Source organism: Lytechinus variegatus, chromosome 1 (assembly GCF_018143015.1).
Source record: "Lytechinus variegatus isolate NC3 chromosome 1, Lvar_3.0, whole genome shotgun sequence".
NCBI classification, from domain to species: Eukaryota; Metazoa; Echinodermata; class Echinoidea; order Temnopleuroida; family Toxopneustidae; genus Lytechinus; species Lytechinus variegatus.
Window position 1 is genome coordinate 28,346,764 of NC_054740.1, and position 23,673 is coordinate 28,370,436.

Below are 23,673 nucleotides of genomic sequence, written 5' to 3' on the forward strand. Positions count from 1 at the left end.
AATCCTCTACTGAGTGTATTTTTGTTACGCATTGATTTTTCCATACTTTTGTTCCTAAGGTATGTCCCCATGGTGACATAAATAGTAAATAAAATATTCAATGTTGTTGCTACAGAACATTATTTCTTATAACATTGTCAATATTTAGAAGAGTGAATTAATACAACAAACACATGATACTACGTCTAATTAGATATATTTTCACTTTGAAATCACCCAATGGCTATATATTCTTTGAGAATATCTGGAATTCAAAACAAATATTATTGTGATGCTAGATCATGTAACCTCAGACACACAAGAATTCATTTACTACATGTAATGCTGATAAAAAATTGGAGAAAACCACAGTATAGTTAATTGATATCAGTAAAAGTTAATGATTTCTTAGTGAGTATAATAGATGTGTCTCAGAATAATTGGACTAGAAAGATGGCACAATGTTAGTGCATTATATCATAATTATATAATAGTATAATAATTGGACTTAAGAAATCTCCAAAGAAGTGAAGGGATCAGCTAAAGAGTGAGAGAAGTGTTTTTGATTGAGTAATGCACAATGTTCATGTCCTGTTATTGATTTGATCCACCAAATCTTGCCTAGAATAGGTTCTATTGTTATGCATTGTCTCCTATTCATGCCAGTTTATTGCTCGTGGCTGCTGTCCATCATCTCCATCTTCAAACATCCTTAACCCTATCTAGGCCGGGGTATTTTGGGAGTTCATATGGCCGGGGGGGGGGGGGGGGCCTCCCAGGCCCCCCCTAAGATCTCGGCCGTCGACCGCACGATCGCGCCGAAAATTGGCATGCTGGTTGCCTGGGACATAATCTCCAAGATTGTATAGTAATTTTTTTCGTGCGAGTCACTATTAAGTGATTATGCTAATTTTTGCGTAATTAGTATGCGAAATCATACTTTTTCCTCTAACTCCCTAAATAAAGCTCCAAATGTACTAATTTTTGGTATAGAAACTCTTTGTGGTGTTCTTAGCAAGTGTACATGAAAAAAATTGCGATATCAAATCATTTTCTTATGTATTTTATTGTTTTTTGCAATTTCTTATGTATTTCTTTGTTTTTTGACCTTTTGTTTTTCATTGTTTTTTCAATGAAATTTGTTGGGGACTCTTCTGTGATCATAAAAAGCATACAATAAATACATTTAGAGCAGCAAAACTAAAAATAATCATACATTTATGAATTTTGGTTGAAAACACAATTTGCATTGACTTTGTACACGAAATCACGTTTTTGAGCAATTTTCGGTCTGACATGCACTTACATAATGTTGCGTAATTTCGGAACCACGTACCCGGAGGACGCAAAGTTGGTCTCAAAAGTTGTGCAAGACTTGAAAGTAAAAAGTCAGCGAGTGGCGCGGTCAAAAAATTTCGCGCGGCGAAAATATTGCGCGATTTGTTGAGGGGGGGCCTCCGAGGCCCCCCCCCGGCCTAGATAGGGTTAAAACCACTACTTTGTTTTATTATACCACACAAAGCCCACAGTTTTTTGTTCAAGAAATTTAAACATGAAAAGCCACTATGAATAGAGGTTGCTAATATATGATAAATTAGTGTGAAACCTATTGACCTCGGTCACATTTGCTCTACAGCAGGTGTACAGTGAGTCGAAGACAGCCATTTTATTCATTTTTATTTCAAACCAGCTTTTTTTGTACAAAAAATGCTAAAACGACCGTAGAGCAAAGGTGACCGAGGTATTAATAGTATCATGTATGGCATACAAGAAATATTGGCTTGTTATATGTAAATGTTGGTGGTGTGTGTGATCTTCCTTTTCAGGCAGTGGTTGCTTGTCTGGAATCCAAGGAGTATACTCAAATCAGGAATACTCTTATACTTCTAACCAAGGTATAGTAATATTTTTCTCAGTGGGGGGAGGGGGGAATTGACAGAGGTGCCACTGAATTTAACTTCTAATAGCTTCTAAAGTTAAGTGCAACTTAAATTCAACCATCAGGAACATGTACTTTTTACTTTGAATTTTTTTTTATTAGTTTCATCTTAAAACAACCATTTTCTAACAGGTCTTTTGCAATTTGATTTGTACCCCGTAATAAGGCAACTCTTTAAAAGTCTGTTCCATGTGTTTTAGAAGGAATATCGCCTTAGAAAGGTCCTTTGCTTTTTTATAACCCCCCCACACACATCCCCAGTTTGTCTATAATAAAATATGATAATTGGTCAGGATAAAAGTTGTTGAGGGCAAGGAGAAAACACACTTATAAAACATTATTATACTGTACCATACTTGCCAACTCTAGAAGAAAAAAAGAGGAATCCATTTTTCACGCAGAGTAACGAGCGTGTGACATTTTGCGCGGGAAGGGTGTGGGGGTACCCCCCTGCCACGGTTAGAAATTTTTGGAATTTTAGAACATGAAATGGGGGGCTTTCCTTCACTTTTGGAGTGCCTTTTACCTGTCCACAAAGAAGAAAAATATCTTAATTTTGTCCCAAAGTAATGAAATATGAAACACGAAAATAAACAGGATTCATTTCATGAAATTGTACCATATTTTTTTTACTTCAAAAACATGTATTTCCATTACAATAATAACTGGATATTTCTCAGAATACTCCTTGTATTTCTAAATAATTTTGGCTTTATTTCACGAAAACAGACTAACAGTCTAAATGCATATGTAACTTACACATGAACTTATGCAATTGCAAATGCACCGGTACGGTACTCACTAACCCAGGGAGCTCCGACCCGCGAAGCGGGCGGGCCGTGACTGGGCTAGGTACCGTACTCAGTCACTGCCCAGTGCACCCATGCACTGTCTGTATAACGATCGGAATCACAGTCACAACTCACATTCACAATCCAAACGACGCATTGGCGACGGTATCCAGTTTCCACACACTAAATTTGTAATTTTGGCTTCAAAATTTCACGGAAAACTATATCCTTTGGCCATTAATCTGATGATCGTTGAGCTGGATCTTACGTTTCCGCACCTACGCTTGCGCAGCGCGGTAACCCACGGAGCTCCGGCCCGTCGGTAACCCGGCACAGGCCGAAGCTCCCTGGGTTAGCAGCGAGGTATACTCGCGCTCGCGACGTCGCAGCATGCATTGTATTTGCATGTGTTGTCGCTCTAGCTGTGTTTGCACGCGCTTCTGCAATGTGCGCGCCATGTGAGATAGGCAAAGTGAAAAACTACGTACAAGAGTGTGTTCAGTTAGTGGAAAAATAATGCTATTTGGGATATCGCGATATTCAGGTGTCCGCAAGCTTCAGATTGGTCTAACCTTCGCTCCAGCCATTTTTTCAATATTATCAATGTAAAAATTAATGAAAATCGGAATTCTGGAGTTGATATTTGTAATGCGGAATTGGCAATAAAAAATCGGGATGATTCCGCCAAAATCGGAATGGTTGGCAAGTATGCTGTACACCAGCCATTCTCAATTACTTTTTTTGAAGCGCCACATTTCTTGTTGAAATTTTGTAATGCTCCACTGTCCATTACGCAAACCAGCAATGTATCAGCGGAGGGGATCCAGAGGTCCCTAATGGGGGTCGAAGGGGCAGAGCCCCCAGAAGTTTAAAAATATGAGACCTTTTAAATTGCCCAAAGGGGCTATAATTAATCTCAACAGAATACAAATACCAACAAACTACACAATATTAATATAAAAAGAAAAATGACCAGTGACTTTTTCACAACATTCCAATGATACCACTAGTTCAGACTGTTCTGCACCAGATCTATTGGCTGAAGCAAGTGGCATAATGAGTAAAAAAAAAATGAGGGGGCTAGATATGGCAGCTGAAGCAAAAATATTGGAGTTTTCAATACAAAAATCTATATTTTGACCTAATATTAAGAAATTTAATACAATGTTCAACTCTCCTTTTCCTTTTCTTCGCACGGGGGGGGGGGGGGGGGGGGGCATCTGTACGCCAGTGGCTGAAGTTACGTACCCTGATTTTGCAAGGTCTGAAAATTAGGCGTTGCACTATTAACGCTCCAAACTGCCCCTCTCTTTCTACAACCATGGACCTATTACATCAACTCACGTGTGGTATCATTCATTCAGTTCGTGTTAAGTAAGAGTGCATGCAGGCAATCATGGCAAGCAATACAACTGAGCATACATGTATTTTACTTTTACAACTTTGGATTTTAATTGGCTCCGGAAACAAAGTTTCTGCTTGTTTGTGTCCCAAATTCATAATCTTTTATGATCAGGATGTTCTTTGAATATCATAATATTTGATGTTTAACTCTTAACCAAAACATATACTCACTGGAAAAGGAAAAATTTCTCGCCGTTGAAATAGATATCCTACAAACGGGGTTTTCAAATCACTTGTGGGGCACAAAAACTTTGTACAGCATAGAATAAATAAAAATAAATCGATCCTCCATGATAGGGGCTATTTAGTGATAAATTGGACAAAATTTGAGGAATCAATTAGCAATTTTAAGTGTCAAGTAAAGAGTTTCTGTTTTCGCTTTGTATTTAAATGATCACCAAATCCTTATTTCCAGGTTACTGGTAGATACATTTTTTCTCCCCAATTTTTGTCTCACCTGCATAGCAGAGTGAGACTATAGGCGCCGCTTTTCCGACGGCGGCGGCAACGGCGGTGGCGGCGGTGGCGGCGGCGTCAACATCAAATCTTAACCTGAGGTTAAGTTTTTGAAATGACATCATAACTTAGAAAGTATATAGACCTAGTTCATGAAACTTGGCCATACGGTTAATCAAGTATTACTGAACATCCTGTTAGAGTTTCATGTCACATGACCAAGGTCAAAGGTCATTTAGGGTCAATGAACTTAGGCCATGTTGGGGGAATCAACATCAAAATCTTTACCTGAGGTTAAGTTTTTGAAATGTCATCATAACTTAGAGAATATATGGACCTAGTTCATTAAACTTGGACATAAGGTTAATCAAGTATCACCAAACATCCTGCATGAGTTTCAAGTCACATGACCAAGGTCAAAGGTCATTTAAGGTCAATGAACTTTGGCCTATTTGGGGGTATCTGTTGAATTACAATCAAAACTTTAAAAGTTTTTGGATCTGATTCATGAAATTTGGGCATAATAGTAATCAAGTATCACTGAACATCCTGTGCAAGTTTCAGGTCACATGATCAAGGTCAAAGGTCATTTAGGGTCAATGAACTTTGGCAAAATTTGATGTATTTGTTGAATTACCATCATAACTTTGAAAGTATGTTGGTCTAGTTCATAAAACTTGGACATAAGAGTAATCAAGTGTCACTGAACATCCTGTGCGCATTTTAGGTCACATGACCAGGGTCAAAGGTCAATGAACTTTGGCCATGATGGGGGTATCTGTTGAATTAATTACTATCATAACTTTGCAAGTTTGTTGATCTGACTTTTGAAACTTGGACCTAAGTGTAATCAAGTATCACTGAATATCCTGTGCAAGTTTCAGGTCACATGATCAAGGTCAAAGGTCATGTGAAATCATTGAACTTTGGCCGCATTGGGGGTATTTGTTGAATTACCATCCTATCTCTGTAAGTACATTGGTCTAATTCATAAAACGTGGAAATAAGAGTAACCAAGTATCCCTGAACATCTTGTGTGAGTTATAGTAGTTTTCAAAGCCAGCACTGCTGCTATGTTGAATCGCGTGATGCAGGTGAGACGGCCAGAGGCATTCCACTTGTTCCTTATTTTTACTTTTTTTAATACCGGCTCCCAAGCGCCACTCGGCAAGGCTCGGTGCGCCACAAGTGGCGTGCGTGCCACCATTTGAGAATCCCTGCTGTACACATTTTTAGGAGCAAAGAATATTTTTTTCTGTATTTACTATAAAATAGTAATGTAATTCAAAATGAGGATGAATTAGGTTGACTATCATATGACTTACATGATTGTATAATATAACTGTTATTGTAAATATATGAGGATCATGTTCATAATGATAATGATTAATAAAGATATCTGTCAAATGGACAGACTGCGTAATTATTTGAAATACTGTCATACTTTCTTAAAATGTGTAGAATAAATTTTAGCTCTCATTGATATGTAATGTTTTTACTAAATGCATTCCCACTTTGATACATCTTCGTATTTCAGATCTTGCCATACTTCCCATTGGTGCAGAACCTTGGTCAGGTACTTGAGAAGAGAGTTGACAAGATCAGAACAGAGGAGAAGGAAAAAAGACCTGATATTTATGCTTTAGCAATGGGGTAGGTACAGTACCTGACTGAAGTACCCCCACCTCCCTTTGTTTCTTTCTCTAATATTTTCTCTTCCTCCATTGCCTAAGATATTTCATGATTTTCATCAAATCTTTGCCAATGTCAGCAATCCTCAAAAACTAGGTTGCTGATTCACCCATCAACATATTTCATAGAGGCCAGTCTTCAGGCATTTGCCTGATTTTAAGGCCCTGACAACTTCCCATTCCAGGATGTTTCCGGCATCACATATGAGGTTTTAACATGTTCTGGGTTCTTTTCTGGCCCCAGTGAGTAAAACTGAGTTGCATCAATGATATTTATGACTACTTTTGATTTTTGTCATTAAATGTTTTCTTCAATCCAGACAATGAATGGCCAAGAACCTGAGAAGGGTTCCAGTCTTTCTTGAAGTTAAAGAGAATTTATGAAATTATCCTTGACCCTGTAACACAAAGCAGTTAATATCAATATTTTTACTCCATTGTAAATTTTGATGTACTAGGTATATTTCTTTTGAAATGATTTTTTCGTCATTTTAGTTGAATTAAGGACTTTATATTTTGGTAGGAGGTGAATAGGGAAAATGAACTACTAACACACTGTTTTGTTTTGTTTAACTCGGACTCTGGATTACCCTGACAAGGTGTTTATATTACCAATTTGGTAACAATAGGGTTATATTATATTTTGTTGTCTCGCCCACCAGAGGTGAAGGCGAGACTTAGGGATCCAAATGTCGTCCGTCGTCCGTCTCTCCATCACAAATCTAATGCCACATAACTCCACAACCGTAAGTCGCTTTTCAACCAAACTTGGATGGTAGATGGACTTGGGGGACCTGCATGTTATGCTGCAGTTGGAGGTCACATGGTAAGGTCAAAGGTCATTTTCAGGTCAACGTTAAAGTTTACATGCAAGACTCTCTTATGACACCTAACTCTGCAACCTTAAGTCACTTTTCAACCAAACTTGGATGGTAGATGGACTTGCATGTTATGCTGTAGTCGGAGGTCACATGATAAGGTCAAAGGTCATTTTCAGGTCAACCTTACCTAACTCCGCAACCGTAAGGTGCTTTTCAACCAAACTTGGATGGTAGATTGACTTGGGGGACCTGCATGTTATGCTGCAGTCGGAGGTCACATGATAAGGTCAAAGGTCATTTTCAGGTCAACCTTACCTAACTCCGCAACCGTAACGTGCTTTTCAACCAAACTTGGATGGTAGATGGACTTAGGGGACTTGCATGTTATGCTGTAGTCGGAGGTCACACGTTAAGGTCAAAGGTCATTTTCAGGTCAACTTTACCTAACTCCGCAACCGTAAGGTGCTCTTCAACCAAACTTGGATGGTAGATTGACTTGGGGGACCTGCATGTAATGCTGCAGTCGGAGGTCACATGATAAGGTCAAAGGTCATTTTCAGGTCAACCTTAACCTAACTCCGCAACCGTAACATGCTTTTCAACCAAACTTGGATGGTAGATGGACTTGGGGGACTTGCATGTTACGCTGTAGTCGGAGGTCACACGATAAGGTCAAAGGTCATTTTCAGGTCAACCTTACCTAACTCCGCAACCGTAAGGTGCTTTTCAACCAAACTTGGATGGTAGATTGACTTGGGGGACCTGCATGTTATGCTGTAGTCGGAGGTCACATGATAAGGTCAAAGGTCATTTTCAGGTCAACCTTACCTAACTCCGCAACCGTAACGTGCTTTTCAACCAAACTTGGATGGTAGATGGACTTAGGGGACTTGCATGTTATGCTGTAGTCGGAGGTCACACGTCAAGGTCAAAGGTCATTTTCAGGTCAACATTGAAATTACGTGCACGGCTCTTAAGGCAAGTGTTATTCCATCCCAGTCATATTACAATGAAGTTTTGATACAATTCTGTTGCATGCCCTCGCGAATCACGATATTTCTGGTTATTTTCAGACGTGGGCGAGACACAAAATCGTTTTTGCCTTGTTTGTTTGTTGTATCGTTTCATCCTTGTGTTTGTGACCAATTTTTAAAATATGGTAAACAAATGAATTGAACTGAATATTGTTGATATCTATCAAATCTGGTATGGCTATGAGCATGGATTGATATGGTATGATAACGTTGATTACCTTGTAGTTACTCTGGCCAACTCAAAACAAGGAAACAGCACATGATCCCAGAGGACAAGTTTCATTTGAAAGATGTGAGTATAAAATTCATTTTTTCTATTTCAGAGGAAGTCTATATATTATTCTCGTCAAGTTGGTTTCAATGAAAGCAAATAATAATAATAGGGATTTGTATTGCGCGATCTATCTATACACAACAAAAAAGTAAGTCCCCCCTAAATCAAATTGCTGTAACTTTTGAACAGAATTATTTTAAAATATGATATTTCATGGGTCGTTTTCTATACTCATTAAGCAACTCCTGGGGAAAAATGAGATTGATCCGTTGAGTCATGCATGAGTAATTAAAGATTGAATTAAAAATGACCATTTTTGAAAGTCACTCGAGTCGTTTTTCAGATTGTTCAAATACAAAGTTGGGCAAAAATTGTTTTTAGGTGAATTTTATGGTGTTATGCTGTATTACTATCCATCATTTAACAACTTCAGACCAAATTTTGATATCGTATTTTCATGGTTGAGTGAGCACGATGTATTGCAGGGGCTGCGGGGGGGGGGGGGTCTTCAACACCCCCACTTTTTTCCATAAGCAAGTAAAAAATGTAATACGATTGTGATTTTTGGCATGGTCAGCCCCCCCCCCACTTTCAAAACTGCTCTGCGGCCCCTGTATTGTGACGTATCATCATAGGGTTTTTTGGTAGTATCTTCTACATCTTGTTAAATCATGTTAAAATTTGAAAATGTTGATGGCTCCCCCATTTATAGGCCCCTCCCCCATTTAAAATTCTGGATCCACCACTGATCTGTCCATACATTCAACTGACCCTGATAAATTGTTAGGAAAAGAATACATTTATGCAGTATAAAGAGTATTCATTCCTAAGTTTTTGAAATGTGCTCGCTCAACCATGAAAATGGTTAAAGTTCGGAAAGTGTTTGGTGATAGAAATGATGGATGATAAAAACAAAAGCAATTAAAGACACATTTGAAACCAAATTTGCCCCCAATATTCACTTTATTACCCTTTAAAATGAGTCTGTGACATTGAAAATACCAATTTTCCCACTTTGATGCATGCTCACTCATCCATGAATAAACAAATCGATTTCACTTTTGCACAGAATTCTGCCCATAGGTTGATAAACATTACTGCCAAACGACATTGCTAAAGACAGCCTTGAAAAAAAGTTACACCATATTGAATAAGGGGTTACATATGCTAAAACATATATGCACACATAATGTACACAAGTCTATGAGAGAGGAAGTCAAAATTTCAACAAATATGAAATGAGGGTTTGTTTCATTGACGGTTTTTGTCACTTCTGCCAACAATTATTTCATGAAACTTCGCGCATGGCTTCAGAGTAACACTATCCAAAAGGTGCGCAAACCAAGATAACCATTCGATACGGTAGAGTGGGGCCAAGGCCTTGAACTTTCTTCTCATTTGCATAATTTTCGAATATTGTGTGCTCACTGATGCATTAAACATCAGGATTTTCATAAAAATCAAATCAAATGAACTGTGCAAGGAGTTTTGTGACAGATATCCATAGTTACAAATTTCATTTTTTCCAATAACGTAAAAAAGAGCTAATCACATTCCACATGTTCATTCTCGTGTAAATGTTTAATTTGACACCTTTGAATCATTGAAGCATGTTAATTGGTCTTGAACATAATGAAAAAGTTGAGAAAAGATCATTTTCAGTTACCAAAATGAAGCAATACTTGCCTACGATATTTGAAAATCGCATTTTTTGTTTCCAATAAATATTCATTGAACCGTGAAACGATGAATATTGTTGAAGACAGTCTTCCCCAAAATAACTGTCATCATATTCTAGCATATTTATTGATAGAAATGTGTAAAAATCCAATTATAGCAAATTTGGACTTGAGTTTATTTAACCGTGAAATTTAGCTAAAAAAGTTGTATTGTCTTTTAGAAAGTACCTTTTACAAGCCTTCTGACTATTTTTCATGATGAGAATGTGAAATTAGTTCCAATAAAATGGAATCAAAGTCATGATATTTTGCTTGTGACTTTTGAAAAGTGACATTTTTGCCTTTTGACGGTGCTTACTGAAGCACGACATAAGATACGTCCACAACATTTACTCAGAGGGTAGCTTATAAAATTACCTACACGCTCATGTAAAAATATATAAAAAAACTCGCATTGGTTCGGAAATTATTGATGTTTGTTTTTGGGGGGACTTACTTTTTTTGTTGTGTATAGAAGCAATCTATACCGAGGCGTATTGTTATGACTACTTTTACCTAGACTTTAGCTCAAGCTGCCTTTCAGAGCTCTCTCATTCAAGGAATTAATCCTGCAGTATACCCATTCACCTCACCTGGGTGGAGTGCAGCACAGTCTGGATAAATTTTTTGCTGAAGGAAAACATGCCATGACTAGGGTTAAAACCACGACCCTCTATTTGAAAGGCGAGAGTCAGAACCACTAGACACACGACGTTCCCAGATACATATACGGCCAAATACATTTACATATACTGGTATGCCCAAATACATTTTTGTCTCGCCTACATAGCAGAGCGAGACTATAGTCGCCATGTTTCCGACTGCGAGACTATAGATCTTAACCAAGGTTAAGTTTTTGAATTGTCATCATAACTTAAAAAGTATCGTTACGATGCTGCAAGAAATAACAATGAAAATTTAGTTTCATATTTGATTTCCTTTTTTTTATTACAGGAAATAGATCAATCATACAGTAAAAAAAAAAAACATGAACATCTTACATGTCTTGAAGAGTTACATGTGCAATCAAAAGTTATGATAGTCCTGTAGTAAATCCAGATAAAATCCAAGCTGGTTGGTGAAGATTTAAGTTAACAATGATGGCGATGATGAAATTGATGTTGAATCATGATGAATAACAAGAGTCACTGTAATGAGTTGAAATGTCCATGAAGAGGAAGTTGATGATGACTTATTTCAATTTCAGCAGTCCATGGGTTGAAAAGCGCTCACTAAAACAGCTTGATGATCTCAATGAGAACTGAGAATTCCTCTCAGAGTAACTGCAAAGAGTTCATTGATGGCGTGCATATAGTTCCACAGAAGATAAGTGTTGTATTTCAGTTGGAAATTAACTGTGCTCTGACATAAAGTCTGGTGTGAAACTCTGAGTTTTCATCTGATATAACGAAGGAACTGCCAGTTCACACATATATATATATATTTACACTATTCTTGAAGCTTCTAGTATTGTCTTTAAAAAGAACATTCTCCTTGTTTCGAAAGCAGTTCAATAACAATTCTAGAAGACTCTTGAATGACCTCAGTGAAATCAACAATCTAAATAAAAAAGCTAATTCTATTGTGATTTTCCATTGCTGGCAGGCTCTTTTGTTTAGCAGTCTTTTTATTGTCTATCTTGTACATCCCAGAAATAACAAAGATTACTTCATTTCATTTAATGAGCCATTCTGGAATATTCATATTCATTACATGCTAAGAATATCCTTCAAGAGGAAATACCTAAATAAATGAATGTAATTGCTCTCACAATTCTCATATATAACAGTATATGGACCTAGTTCATGAAACTTGGACGGAAGGGTATTAAGTATTACTGAACATCGTGCCTGAGGTTTAGGTCAAATGACCAAAGTCAAAGGTCATTTAGGGTCAATGACTTTAGACCATGTTGGGCGAATTAATATCTTAAACAAGGTTAAGTTTTTGCAATATCATCATAACTGACATTTTATGGATCTAGTTCATGAAACCAAGACATAGGAAAAATTACATGTAAGTATCCCTGAACATCCTGTGCGAGTTTCAGGTCACATGAGCCAGGTCAAAAACCATTTAGGGTCAACAAACTCTTATAATGTTGGGGGTGTTTGTGACATTGTCATAATAACTTTTAAGTTAATAGATCTTGTTCATGAAACTTGGGACATAAGTGTTACCATGTTTCTCTGAATATCTTGTGCTTGTTTCTGGTCACATGATCAAAATCAAAGGTCATTTAGGGTCAATGAACTTTGGCCATGTTGGGGGTACATGTATTTGTTGAATTGGCATCATAACTTAGAAAGATTATGGATCTACACATGTAGTTCATGAAACATAGACATAAGGGTAATCAAGTATGAATGATTCTTTTGCACATGTCTAGGTCACATGAACATGGTCAAAGGTCATTTTGGGTCAAAAGACATGGTATTTATTATCATAAGAATATTTTCTTGTTGAATAATTCTTTAATATCTGTTTTCAAAGTCAGCACTGCTGCTATATCAAATCACGTAATACAGGCAGACTGAACATCCTGTGCAGTTTCAGGTCACATGACCAAGGTCAAAGGTCATTTAGGGTAAAAAATCTGGTAATGTTGTGGATATTTGTGGAATTGTCATCATAACTTAAAAAACTTATATGGATTTAAATGGATGTAGTTAATGAAAGACATACACAATGGTAATCAAGTATGATTGATTGTCTTGCACAAGTCTTAAATCAAATGATGATGGTCAAAGGTCATTTTGGGTCAATTGACATAGTATTTTCTTATCATAAGCAGCGTTCTCGCCAGAAAAAAATTCATGCATGTCGGGGAGTTGTGCTGACACTCTGGGGGTTGGTGCGGGAGGGGGGGGGTTCATTCCTCCCGCGAGAAACGCGGAAGCGACGGCCTTTTCATCAAATAGAGACGCTAAGGAAGCCACATTGTGGCGTATTTTTAAGCCCACACAAATGCACATAAATGCTAGGCCTGGGAGTAAACATCGATTGATCGAATGGTTTGATTGGCATGCCGCCAATCACCAATCGATTAGCAAAATTTACACAAATCGAATGTTCGGCAGTTCCTGATTATGACATTGGGAGAACTCGAATACCCAAGTAATAATCCCACCCAACCTTGCCCTCGATACACAAAATGAGTTCATTGTCTGCATGCACAAAACAATAAGAAAACACACAACCAAGCTCACTTGAGCTGATTGGACCTTCGGATAGCCAATGAAACTTTTGGGGAAACAAAGAAGAAGGCAGTGGTTCCCTTATCAGGAGAGGTCATGACTTCAGAAATAAATTGACCCCTCCCCCATCTGTGTGTGTGTGAGGGAGAGAGAAAGATAAGGGTGGGAGCCGGAGAATTCCTTTCATGTTTCAAAACAATAATGCAACCCTTTTTCTATCCCCTCACACAATGAAAACTACATTCCAACATGTGCCGTCTTCACCTGTACTTTCTCGACTAGTCTCCAAAAATAGACCCAGTTATACATGTAGGTTCAAATGATAAAAAAATCATAATTTTAAAAGGTATTTCAAATTAAATATTTTGCAAAATATTTTTTTTGAAATACATGTGTAGAATCGTTGGCAGTGCCACAAGTGAAGGCGGGGACATGGTGTGGGAAAGGGATGAAATTGTTCAAGAAATGCTCCACCTGGGGTCAGTCTCAAAGAATAGTTCATGAATGAGTTGTTTACATCTTTGGGCTTTGGACTTTGGACTGATCTGGGCTGATTCATTCATATGCAGGGGTGTGGCACTTGGAGGGATGCATGCATAATACCAGAGTACCAGCATGGATTTTGGAAGGATTTTCATTGGAACAATAAACTGAAAGTTTTAATCTCATTTCATGTAGTTTCTTTTGATATAAATATCATGGAGAAGGGGAAAAAGGTCCTACTTTCATTTATTCTAAACATGTGACTTTGATGGAGATTTCACCATAAAGTAGGTCAACTATTGTGACTTAAAAGACCTGATTCCCGACGAACAATCGAATCATTCGATTATTTTTTCAGGAAATTATTGAATGGTAAAAATGACAAACGTCCCAGGCCTAACATCCATGCACCCAGCGTTCTCGCCAGAAAAAAATTCACCCATGTCGGGGACTTGTGCTGCCACTCCCGGGGGGTGGGTTCACCCCTCCCGCGCGGAGCGCGGAAGCGACGGCCTTCTCATCAAATAGAGACGCTAAGGAAGCCCCATTGTGGCGTATTTTTAAGCCCACATAAATGCTAGGCCTGGGAGTAAACATCGATTGATTGAATGGTTAGATTGGCATGCCGCCAATCACCAATCGATTAGCAAAATTTACACAAATCAAATGTTCGGCAGATTCCGATTATGACATTGGGAGAACTCGAATACCCAAGTAATAATTACAAAATGACAAGAAAACTTCATACAGGTTTAAAAATTATGTTACCGAGATAATTTTTCAAAAATAATCAATGATTGTATTACATTCACAGTTACACACCAACATGAAAGCTTTCCTATTTTTTTTTAATCCCACCCAACCTTGCCCTCGATACACAAAATGAGTTCATCGAGATCTAGAGGGGGTCATAATGCCCTTCCCCCCAAAAAAAGATAAATAAGTAAATAAAAAGCCCAGGTATGCTTGAGTTAAAGATGAAAGTTTCAAGAAGTAAACTTTATATTTTATATGAAGTTTGGCATAGTGCTAGGAACACTAAAATCAGAATTTGCCTTGTTGCGAACCTTGTGGTTGGAGTAAAGTTCAAATCGGCTTTAAGTCCCAGCTGAAAGTATTACGATGTGGGATTGAATTTGCTCAAAAAAGACTGAAATTTAGATAATACTATTCATGTCATATCAAACACTTACTTTGAAAATTGGATCACAAAGGATCTTGTACTTTGGACTGGGCTTTATAATTTTCTCTTTATATTCTATAATGTGATTTGATATTGGTTTATCAGAAGCCAGTTTCAAGCTCCCAGTCTACTACCCAATCCTCAGAGTCATCAAGTAAGAAGGCCACATCGTCTAGCAGTTCAACATCAGTCAGTAGCACCAGTAATGCTATTCTCAATGGTGTAGGCAAGGAACATCTTAGCAAAGGTTTGTTTCTTATGCAGTCTTGCAGGCTATTCAGGGATCATGCAACTAGTCCCATTCTAAGTCATTTTTAGCATTCACATTCGAGGCACAATGTTTCCCTATTTAAATCTCATATATGTATTGAATCTGTCACACTTACAATCACATTCATCAGATAGCTGAAGTTTAGCATGAATTTCCATTTTGTTTCTTGGATAGACTGTAGGCCTATTTTTATCTCCTGTGTAGTTTTGCTATTAATTGAAGTTAATAACAGTCAAGATTTACACAATCAAAATTTCCTCTCAAATGCATTAAGACACTGCAATAAAGTTTGCTTAAATGTTGATTGTTATCTTCACTCTGTAGTAAAAGAGTATATGAGTCCATCTCAGCATTTATATTGACATCAGAGCTGATATAGTGCTCATTCCAGATCACATTACTTGTCCATGGTTTGAATAAATATATCTTATTCTACAATGAATTGACCACATTATTACCATCTTGATGAATAAAATAATTTCATGGTTCCCACCACCATTTCAACCTTCTTTTAAAGTGTTTCATCAGCAAGGTGATACATCTGATGGTAACTGTTGGATAATGATTACTTGTCAGTGCTGACAATTTTCATGAATAAGTCCCCTGTTTTGATGCAAATGTACTTTTAAAGCCTAGCGTTCATGAAACTTTTGATTAAACTATTGAATAGAAGCTGATACTGAAAAAGTTCATGGAGCAAGTAGTAAGTCGTCCAACAGAGAATCGTCATCTACGACGAAATCATCATCCACATCAAAGTCCTCTGTCAAGTCATCATCTCAGTTGCAGGGCAAGTCATCAACGTCGTCATCATCATCCAAGTCGAGTAGTAATTCATCAAAGACGTCTACATCCTCAGCCAGTGTCAGTGCCAGCACATCATCAGGATCTAAGAAATCAGATTTAAAGTAAGTGAAAGATAAAGGGCCAGGGGCCTGTTTAAAGTTTGCAAATGATAGTAACTTCGCTATTATAAAACCTACCATCATGGTAACGGGTCACAGCAGCCATTCATAATCAAGGTTTCCATGACAGTTAAAAAAGTGGAAAGGTTGACTCTCTGTATGAAATGTGACCGTGGTCTTGTCAAGTAATTTTGACTGTTATATTTTAGGGGGATGCCACCTGATCCTGCTGAAAATCAACATGCATTTCACCCTAGTGACCTTTCACATGTATCTCCAAAAGTTCATTCCTCATTTTTTACAGGAAGAAAAATCTCAGTTTGATGCTTTAATGGAGCATAGAAAATATCTATTTTCATTTTCTTGTTGAGACTGCTTTTGCTTCATCAGCTTCGTATCAGTGAATGTTTGATGTTTCTGAAATTATCTTCACTTTATAGTGTAAAAAAAATGATTACTCTGGTTCTATCTGCAAGGAGCAAAGAAACCAAGTATGATTATAGTTTTAAGCTGAACTCAAATATTTTATGCACACTTTAACTTCATTAAACATTGGAATTTATGCTGAATACCCACACCTGAAGCTAATGAATGTGGATAAGCACTTGTGGGAACATAATTATAATTTCTTTGAAAAGGGGCTGTCATTTGATAAAAAATTGCTCGCTCATTTCCCTTGTTTCTTAGCAATTACCTGTACACAGGTTCACATGATTTGGGACACAATACATACAAAGCAGGTGATCATTTTAATCCTTAAAATCACCCATGGTCATCTTGTTTTGTTGGTCTAGATCATCCAGCGATGGGAGTAAATTCAAGAGAGAAAAAGACGATCACAAAGAGAGCAGTGTGAGTAGATCAAACAAGGAAGATAAAGCTTCTAAAGAACACAGAGTCATCAAGGAAGAGAAGGTTGTCAAGGAAGTTAAAGTTCAAAGGTCATCAGAAGGCAAAAGGTCTGGGAGCAGTGAGAAGTCACACCGAGAAGATGGAAAAGGTGAGTATTTATCCTTCAAAATTTGACAGGTGCATGTTCCACAAGACTGATAAACATCTGAAATGAAGTCATTGGTTATGTGATGATATTGACTTGGAACAGATTGAATATAAACTTAGAATACGCAATTTGAACACAGAAAAAGTAAAAACAGTTATCATTATTGTGTGAGGAGATCTGGGGCCTGTCTTACAAAGAGTTGCTATTGATACGATCAGTCGCAACTATGGAAAACCATTAAAGTCAACATATGAAATGCATGTTTGTTCATAAAATAATTTGAGATGAATGTATATCCATAAATTCATTGATTTTTTGACAATATGATGTGTTCTCCTTTGTTTACAAATGACATGTTGCAAATTTTCTGCAGAAAAAAATTATGACACTGCTGGATCAATGATAAGTCTTTGCAAGGTGGGGCCTGATATTCATCTACAAGTTTCAACTGCATATTTACCTGAATTAGGGAAATTGACCATCACATTCTAATGCGGGTGATTCTCCCACTCCCCTTAACATTTTTTTTGTGGAGCGTTGTGGCCCAGTGGATTAGTCATCTGACTTTGAAACAGAGGGTCGTGGGTTCGAATCCCAGCCATGGCGCAATTTCCTTCAGCAAGAAATTTATCCATATTGTGCTGCTCTCAACCCAGGTGAGGTGAATGGGTACCTGGCAGGATTAATTCCTTGAATGCACTGAGCGCTGAAAGGCAGCTCGAGCTAAAGCCAGGGTAATAATAATAATAAACAATGAGACTCGGAATAGAATATTTCTAGATAGATGGCGCTATATAAATACCTATTATTATTATCATTATTATTATTTGTGAAAAATCCGAAATGTGTTTGTGATTTCATTTTTTTTCATTGATCTTGATCATCATTTAGACCAACTTTTTGATGCCCGATTCCAATGTTATGATATACCTGCGCAACAGCCCCCAAATTACCCAAAGGTGGCCAGTCTTAAAAGGTCACAGGCAACAGTTAAAACATCTTTTAATTTGTACTTCAATGATGCTGTCAACATTTGAGATCCCCCCATCCATCTTTCAGGCATCAAATTATTCTTTTGAGGGCTAAATGAAAATTAACTGCTGTGAGTGCTCAGTTTATAACTTGTTGATCTCTACAGCATCTAGCAGTAAGAATTACAGCAGTGATAACTGGGGTGGGGCTCCGTCAACAGAGCTTGATAGCTGGCCAGAGGAAGGAGAGAGGGTAAGGAAGGTGGAGAAGAAGGCCACCCACCGAGATAAATCCAAGGAGAAGGAAGAGCGTGGTAGTGACGGGGGTCAAAGGTCATCTAAGGAGAGGTCACAGAGGGAAGAAAGTGTTGCATCTAACTCCAGTCAGGGATCGGTAGGCTCAGCATCTAGAAAGGAATCACCAGCAACCAGCTCTTCAGACAGAGGTCAGAACGATAGAATATAGGGCAAGATCCTTTGGGAATTTTTACCAATATATATTTTTGCTCATTATAACAATAATAATTGATAAATGAAATAAGTAAAAATAACAATAAAATAATAATAATATTGAATAAATTAAAATGACATTAAGTGAAATAAATAAATAGATGCAAAAATTATTGAATGAAAAATACATTTTGCCATATTTCTTATTCACTGAAAATTAGTTTTATTGTCATCACACATTTTTTTAAAGATGGAATGATTTAGTCCAATTCAAATTACAATGTTGAATCTGTACCAAGGCTAAATACTGTTTATTTCTATTTTTATTTTCAGTGGAGCACAAGAGGAGAAAAGTGGATGCATCAGCTATACTTGTGAGTATAATAGCTTGTATTCTTAGGTCATTATTATAAGCCTATTTTGGAGGAGAAAACATTTTTTTTCTGGGGTTAACTTTCGAACTCACAACCCTATTCTTTCTACATTGTATGAGATGTTTTTCACTGTTGTTCCGAAAATTGTTCAAAAATGTGTGAGGTCAATGCAAATTGAGTTTTCTTATCTTAATTAGAAAGATATGATTATTTTTAGATTCTTAGCAGCAGAAATTAATTGATTTTAGCATAGCTATACTGTAAAAAAAAATTTGCAAAAAAAAACACCCAAAGAATATTTTTTTAAGTAAGGAAATACATAAAATACAGAAGACAACTACCTGTATCTTCAAACCAAAGTTCTTTTAACCCTATCTAGGCCAGGGTATTTTTGGAGTTCATGTGGCCGGGGGGGGGACCTCCCAGACCCCCCTTGAGATCTCGGCCGTTGACCGCGCGATCACGTCGTTAATTGGCACACAGGTTGTCTGGGATATAATTTACAAAATGGTATAGTAATTTATTTCTTGCGAATCGTTATTACCTAATTACGCTAATTTGGGCGTAATTAGTATGCGAAATCATACTTTTTCCTCTAACTGCATAAATAAAGCTCCAAATGTTCTAATTTTTGGCATAGAAACTTTTTGTGATGTTCTTAGCAAGTGTGCATGAAAACAATTGTGATATCAGATCAATGTGTATTATATTGTTTTTGCAATTTCTTATGTATTTCTCTGTTTTTTGGACCTTTTGTTTTTCATTGTTATTTTCAATGAAATTCGTTGGGGACTCTTCTAAGATCATATACAGCGTACAGTACATACATTTAGGTCAGCTAAACTAAAAATAATCATACATTTATGATTTTTGTGTCATCTGCATAGCAGAGTGAGACTACAGGCGCCGCTTTTCCGACGGCGGCGGCGTCAACATCAAATCTTAACCTGAGGTTAAATTTTTGAAAAGACATCATAACTTAAAAAGTATATGGACCTAGTTCATGAAACTTGGACATAAGGTTAATCAAGTATCACTGAAGATCCTGCATGAGTTTTATGTCACATGACCAAGGTCAAAGGTCATTTAGGGTCAATGACCTTTGGCCGAATTGGTGGTATCTGTTGAATTCCCATCATAACTTTGAAAGTTTATGGATCTGATTCATGAAACTTGGACATAAGAGTAATCAAGTATCACTGAACATTTTGTGCGAGTTTCAGGTCACATGGTCAAGGTCAAAGGTCATGTAAGGTCAATGAACTTTGGCCATGTTGGGGTTTTTGTTGAATAACCATCATATCTCTGTAAGTTTATTGGTCTAGTTCATAAAAAGTGGACATAAGAGTAACCATGTATCACTGAACATCTTGTGCGAGTTAGAGTAGTTTTCAAAGTCAGCACTGCTGCTATATTGAACCGCGTGATGCAGGTGAGACGGCCAGAGGCATTCCACTTGTTGGTTGAAAACACAATTTACTTTGACTTTGTACACGAAATCACGTTTTTTAGGCAATTTTGGGTCTGACATGCACTTATATAATGTTGCGTAACTTCAGAACCATCAGAACCACGTACCCGGGTGACGCAAAATTGGTCTCAAAAGTTGCGCAAGGCTTAAAAGTAAAAAGTCAGCGAGCGGCGCGGTCAAAAAATTTTGCGCGGCGGAAATATCGCACGACTCGTTGAGGGGGGGCCTCCGAGGCGCCCCCCCCCCCTCGGCCTAGATAGGGTTAAAACAAAATAGTTAGGAATGCATTTGCATTCTAAGAGCTAGATTTTTTCTCATCATAATGTTCTTATTAATGCATAAATTAGCATAATTTGTATTTTAAACATCTGAATATTTTTGAAAAATTAATCATACAGCCTTGCAGAGTACCTCACATACTACTATTATGTCAATGTTTGCGACAATTGTGTAGTCAGCGGCCAGGGGTGGGGGGATGGGATTGATGCATACAATAATGTATAGAAAAAGATCAAAGTTATGTGGTATCTTTATATAACACTGCATTCTGTGAGGGAAAAAGAAACATCTGGTAGTTCAAGACTTTCAAAATTATTTTATATCTTTTTCGAGCACATGAAGCTTTTGATCAGATGTGGCTTCATCTTAGTATTACGTGCCTTAATTCACTTCAATTCATTTATTTGACATTCTTTAAAATTATTCAAACACATATATGATAGGATGGTATAATAGATGGATTAATATGATGCAGGGCCATACTGCTCTTTTCTTACTTAGTTACTAAGGGTGTTTTTATCTTTAAGAATGTTTTTTTTTAAGAAAAATTAATCATAAATAATCATTGACAGTAATACCTTTACATTTTTCATGCAGTATTGGGAATTATTTCATAAGAGTTTTCTTGACTAATATTGTCTTTAAAATGTTGTAATGAAATAAATATTGACATAAAAAAGATGACAGTATGTCATTATTTTTAAAGAAATCCCTATAAAGACGCATTTAGTGTGGAGTGCAAGTGCATTTAATAAATTGACACGATCTCACTCCTTTGCCACCTTGAGCCTTGAAGAAGTACTCTCCCAAAAAGCGTACACGCTGTCCTGGAGAGGGTTGTGCTGTGTCAGGTGCTGCCAGTGCTTCAGGTGATGTGGTGATCCTGTGGTGGTATTCTTGGTGCACTATATACAGTGTGCTAGGTGCAGTGTGTGGGGGTTGCGTGTGTGCCCCTCTTACAGCATCCTAAGGGGCGGGGAGGCAACATTTGCTGAATGATAGGCAATGTTGCTTCCCGGAAGCCAGCTATAGAGGTCGAAGTTACAGCAGCGTTTGGGAGAGTATTCCAAATACAGATGGTTCTTGGGAACATACTGTACATGTAGCAGTTCACTCTACAAAAAGGTTGGGTGTACTTGAGCTGATGTCCAGTGTGTTGTGAACATTTGTTTAAAAAGATTTTCATTGGTTGAATGACATGAGAGTGCTCTAAAACAGCATTTTTCATGGGTTATTTGCTTCAAAAATAGCTGTGTATTACAGAGATAATTTGAAGATGAAATGGTTCTCAGAATACCTATTTGAAAAAAATGTAAGGATGTTTCACAGATAGAGCATTTTGTTTTATCTGAATATCCCCCATATCTTAAAATCTTTTTCCAGGTATCTAGCTCTAGCTCTCCTGACCTAGCAAGGGAGACATCTTCTAGCAAACACAGGAGAAGTAAGGTGAGATACAACTCTCTTCTAAGAGTGGAATTTTATGATAGGCCAAATTTATTTCATCAAACAATGCATTAAGGGGAAGTTCACCCCAAAGAAAAGTTTGCTGTAAAAATAGAAGAAAAAAAAATAATGAAAGACATTGATGAAGGTTTGAGTAAAATCTGCTAAAGATTGAGAAAGTTCTGAGAATTTCAAGTTTTGGATTTGTGACATCATAAACAAGCAGCTGCCCAATATATGTAAAATGCATTCCCATTTGCGGCGGAGCAGAGGATTATCGTTTGTGTTTGAGGGGACGTCTATTGTTGCGTCCCCCTTAAACACAAAAGATTATCCTCTGCTCCGCCGCCAATGGTTCCTGATGACTTGTTTTTGTTTTCTTTTCATGAATGGGTGTGAAATTATTTGTGTATTGATATACAAAAGGTACATTAAAACCATTAAAATTTTGAAAAAAATGACATTACCATTTGCTTTGTAGAAATGCTGCTCACAAGTGACTTCTCAAATCAAATAATTAAAATTCTAATAATCTTTTAATGCTTTGATGGATTTTTCTCAAACCTTCATCAATAGTTAGTATTATTTTTTTCTGCTATTTTTGCAATAAACTTCTTGTCAGGATGAATTTCTCCTTTGCTGCTTACTCTTGACTGTATTGTTGTTAATGGACACGACCACCTCAACAAAAAGTTGATTTCAATAAAAAGAGAAAATCCCATTAGCATAACACTGAAAATTTCATTAAAATCAGGTGTAAAATAAGAAAGTTATGACATTTTAAATTTTGCTTAATTTCACCAAATAGTTATATGCACATCCTGTTTGGTATGCAAATGAAGGAACTGATGACCTCACTTACTCACTATTTCTTTTGTATTTTATTATGTGAAATATGAAATATTCTAATTTACTCCTCATTGTCCAGTGAAACAAACTTGTATTTCTCCCTGAACATGGGGAATTAGCATTGTCAAACATTTTATGGTCCTTAATGTCAAATCTGTAAAAATGGAAAGATTGTATAATTCAAACAATAAAAAACAAAAGGTATAGTGAGTGAGGGACATCGATTTCTCTTTTGCATGTGACTAAATTGTGCATATAACTATTTTGTGAAAAATAAGCAAAACTTTAAAATATCGTAACTTATTTTACATCCGATTTCAATGAAATTTTCAGTATCATGCTTGTCTGACTTGTCCTTTTAGTAAATATCACAGTAAAGGCAAACTCCAGAATTATGAATCAATCATTCATGTTCCAAAAAAACTATATCAGGTCCCTGTCCAGTCCCGTCTAAAGCTTGTTTAATTTGTTTTTGCACATGAATGCTTTTACAATTATGAATTGGATGTACATAATTCTTCTTGTTTGTAAAATCCTATTTCATACTTTATACTTTTCTTATACCTTTATCTCTTAGGGACTTGCAATCTGCTATGTGTGATGTGCTATAAAAGAAATAAGTATTATTCATTGTGTCGGTGCAAGAATGCCCTTAACACCACACTTGAGCGCATCACATGCCCGCAA

The 23,673-nt window shown here is 37.0% G+C and overlaps 1 protein-coding gene across 1 annotated transcript in view; it reads left to right on the forward strand.

Moving 5' to 3' along the window:
* The window catches only part of LOC121410510 (THO complex subunit 2-like), a 106,612-nt gene that overhangs the window by 65,796 nt on the left and 17,143 nt on the right, over nucleotides 1-23,673 (forward strand). The window contains exons 28-36 of the mRNA XM_041602660.1: nucleotides 1,806-1,874; nucleotides 6,107-6,222; nucleotides 8,341-8,407; nucleotides 15,076-15,217; nucleotides 15,912-16,149; nucleotides 16,941-17,146; nucleotides 18,285-18,563; nucleotides 18,901-18,941; nucleotides 22,075-22,140. Coding sequence (XP_041458594.1) covers nucleotides 1,806-1,874; nucleotides 6,107-6,222; nucleotides 8,341-8,407; nucleotides 15,076-15,217; nucleotides 15,912-16,149; nucleotides 16,941-17,146; nucleotides 18,285-18,563; nucleotides 18,901-18,941; nucleotides 22,075-22,140 — 1,224 coding nt within the window. The remainder of the gene's footprint in view (nucleotides 1-1,805; nucleotides 1,875-6,106; nucleotides 6,223-8,340; nucleotides 8,408-15,075; nucleotides 15,218-15,911; nucleotides 16,150-16,940; nucleotides 17,147-18,284; nucleotides 18,564-18,900; nucleotides 18,942-22,074; nucleotides 22,141-23,673) is intronic.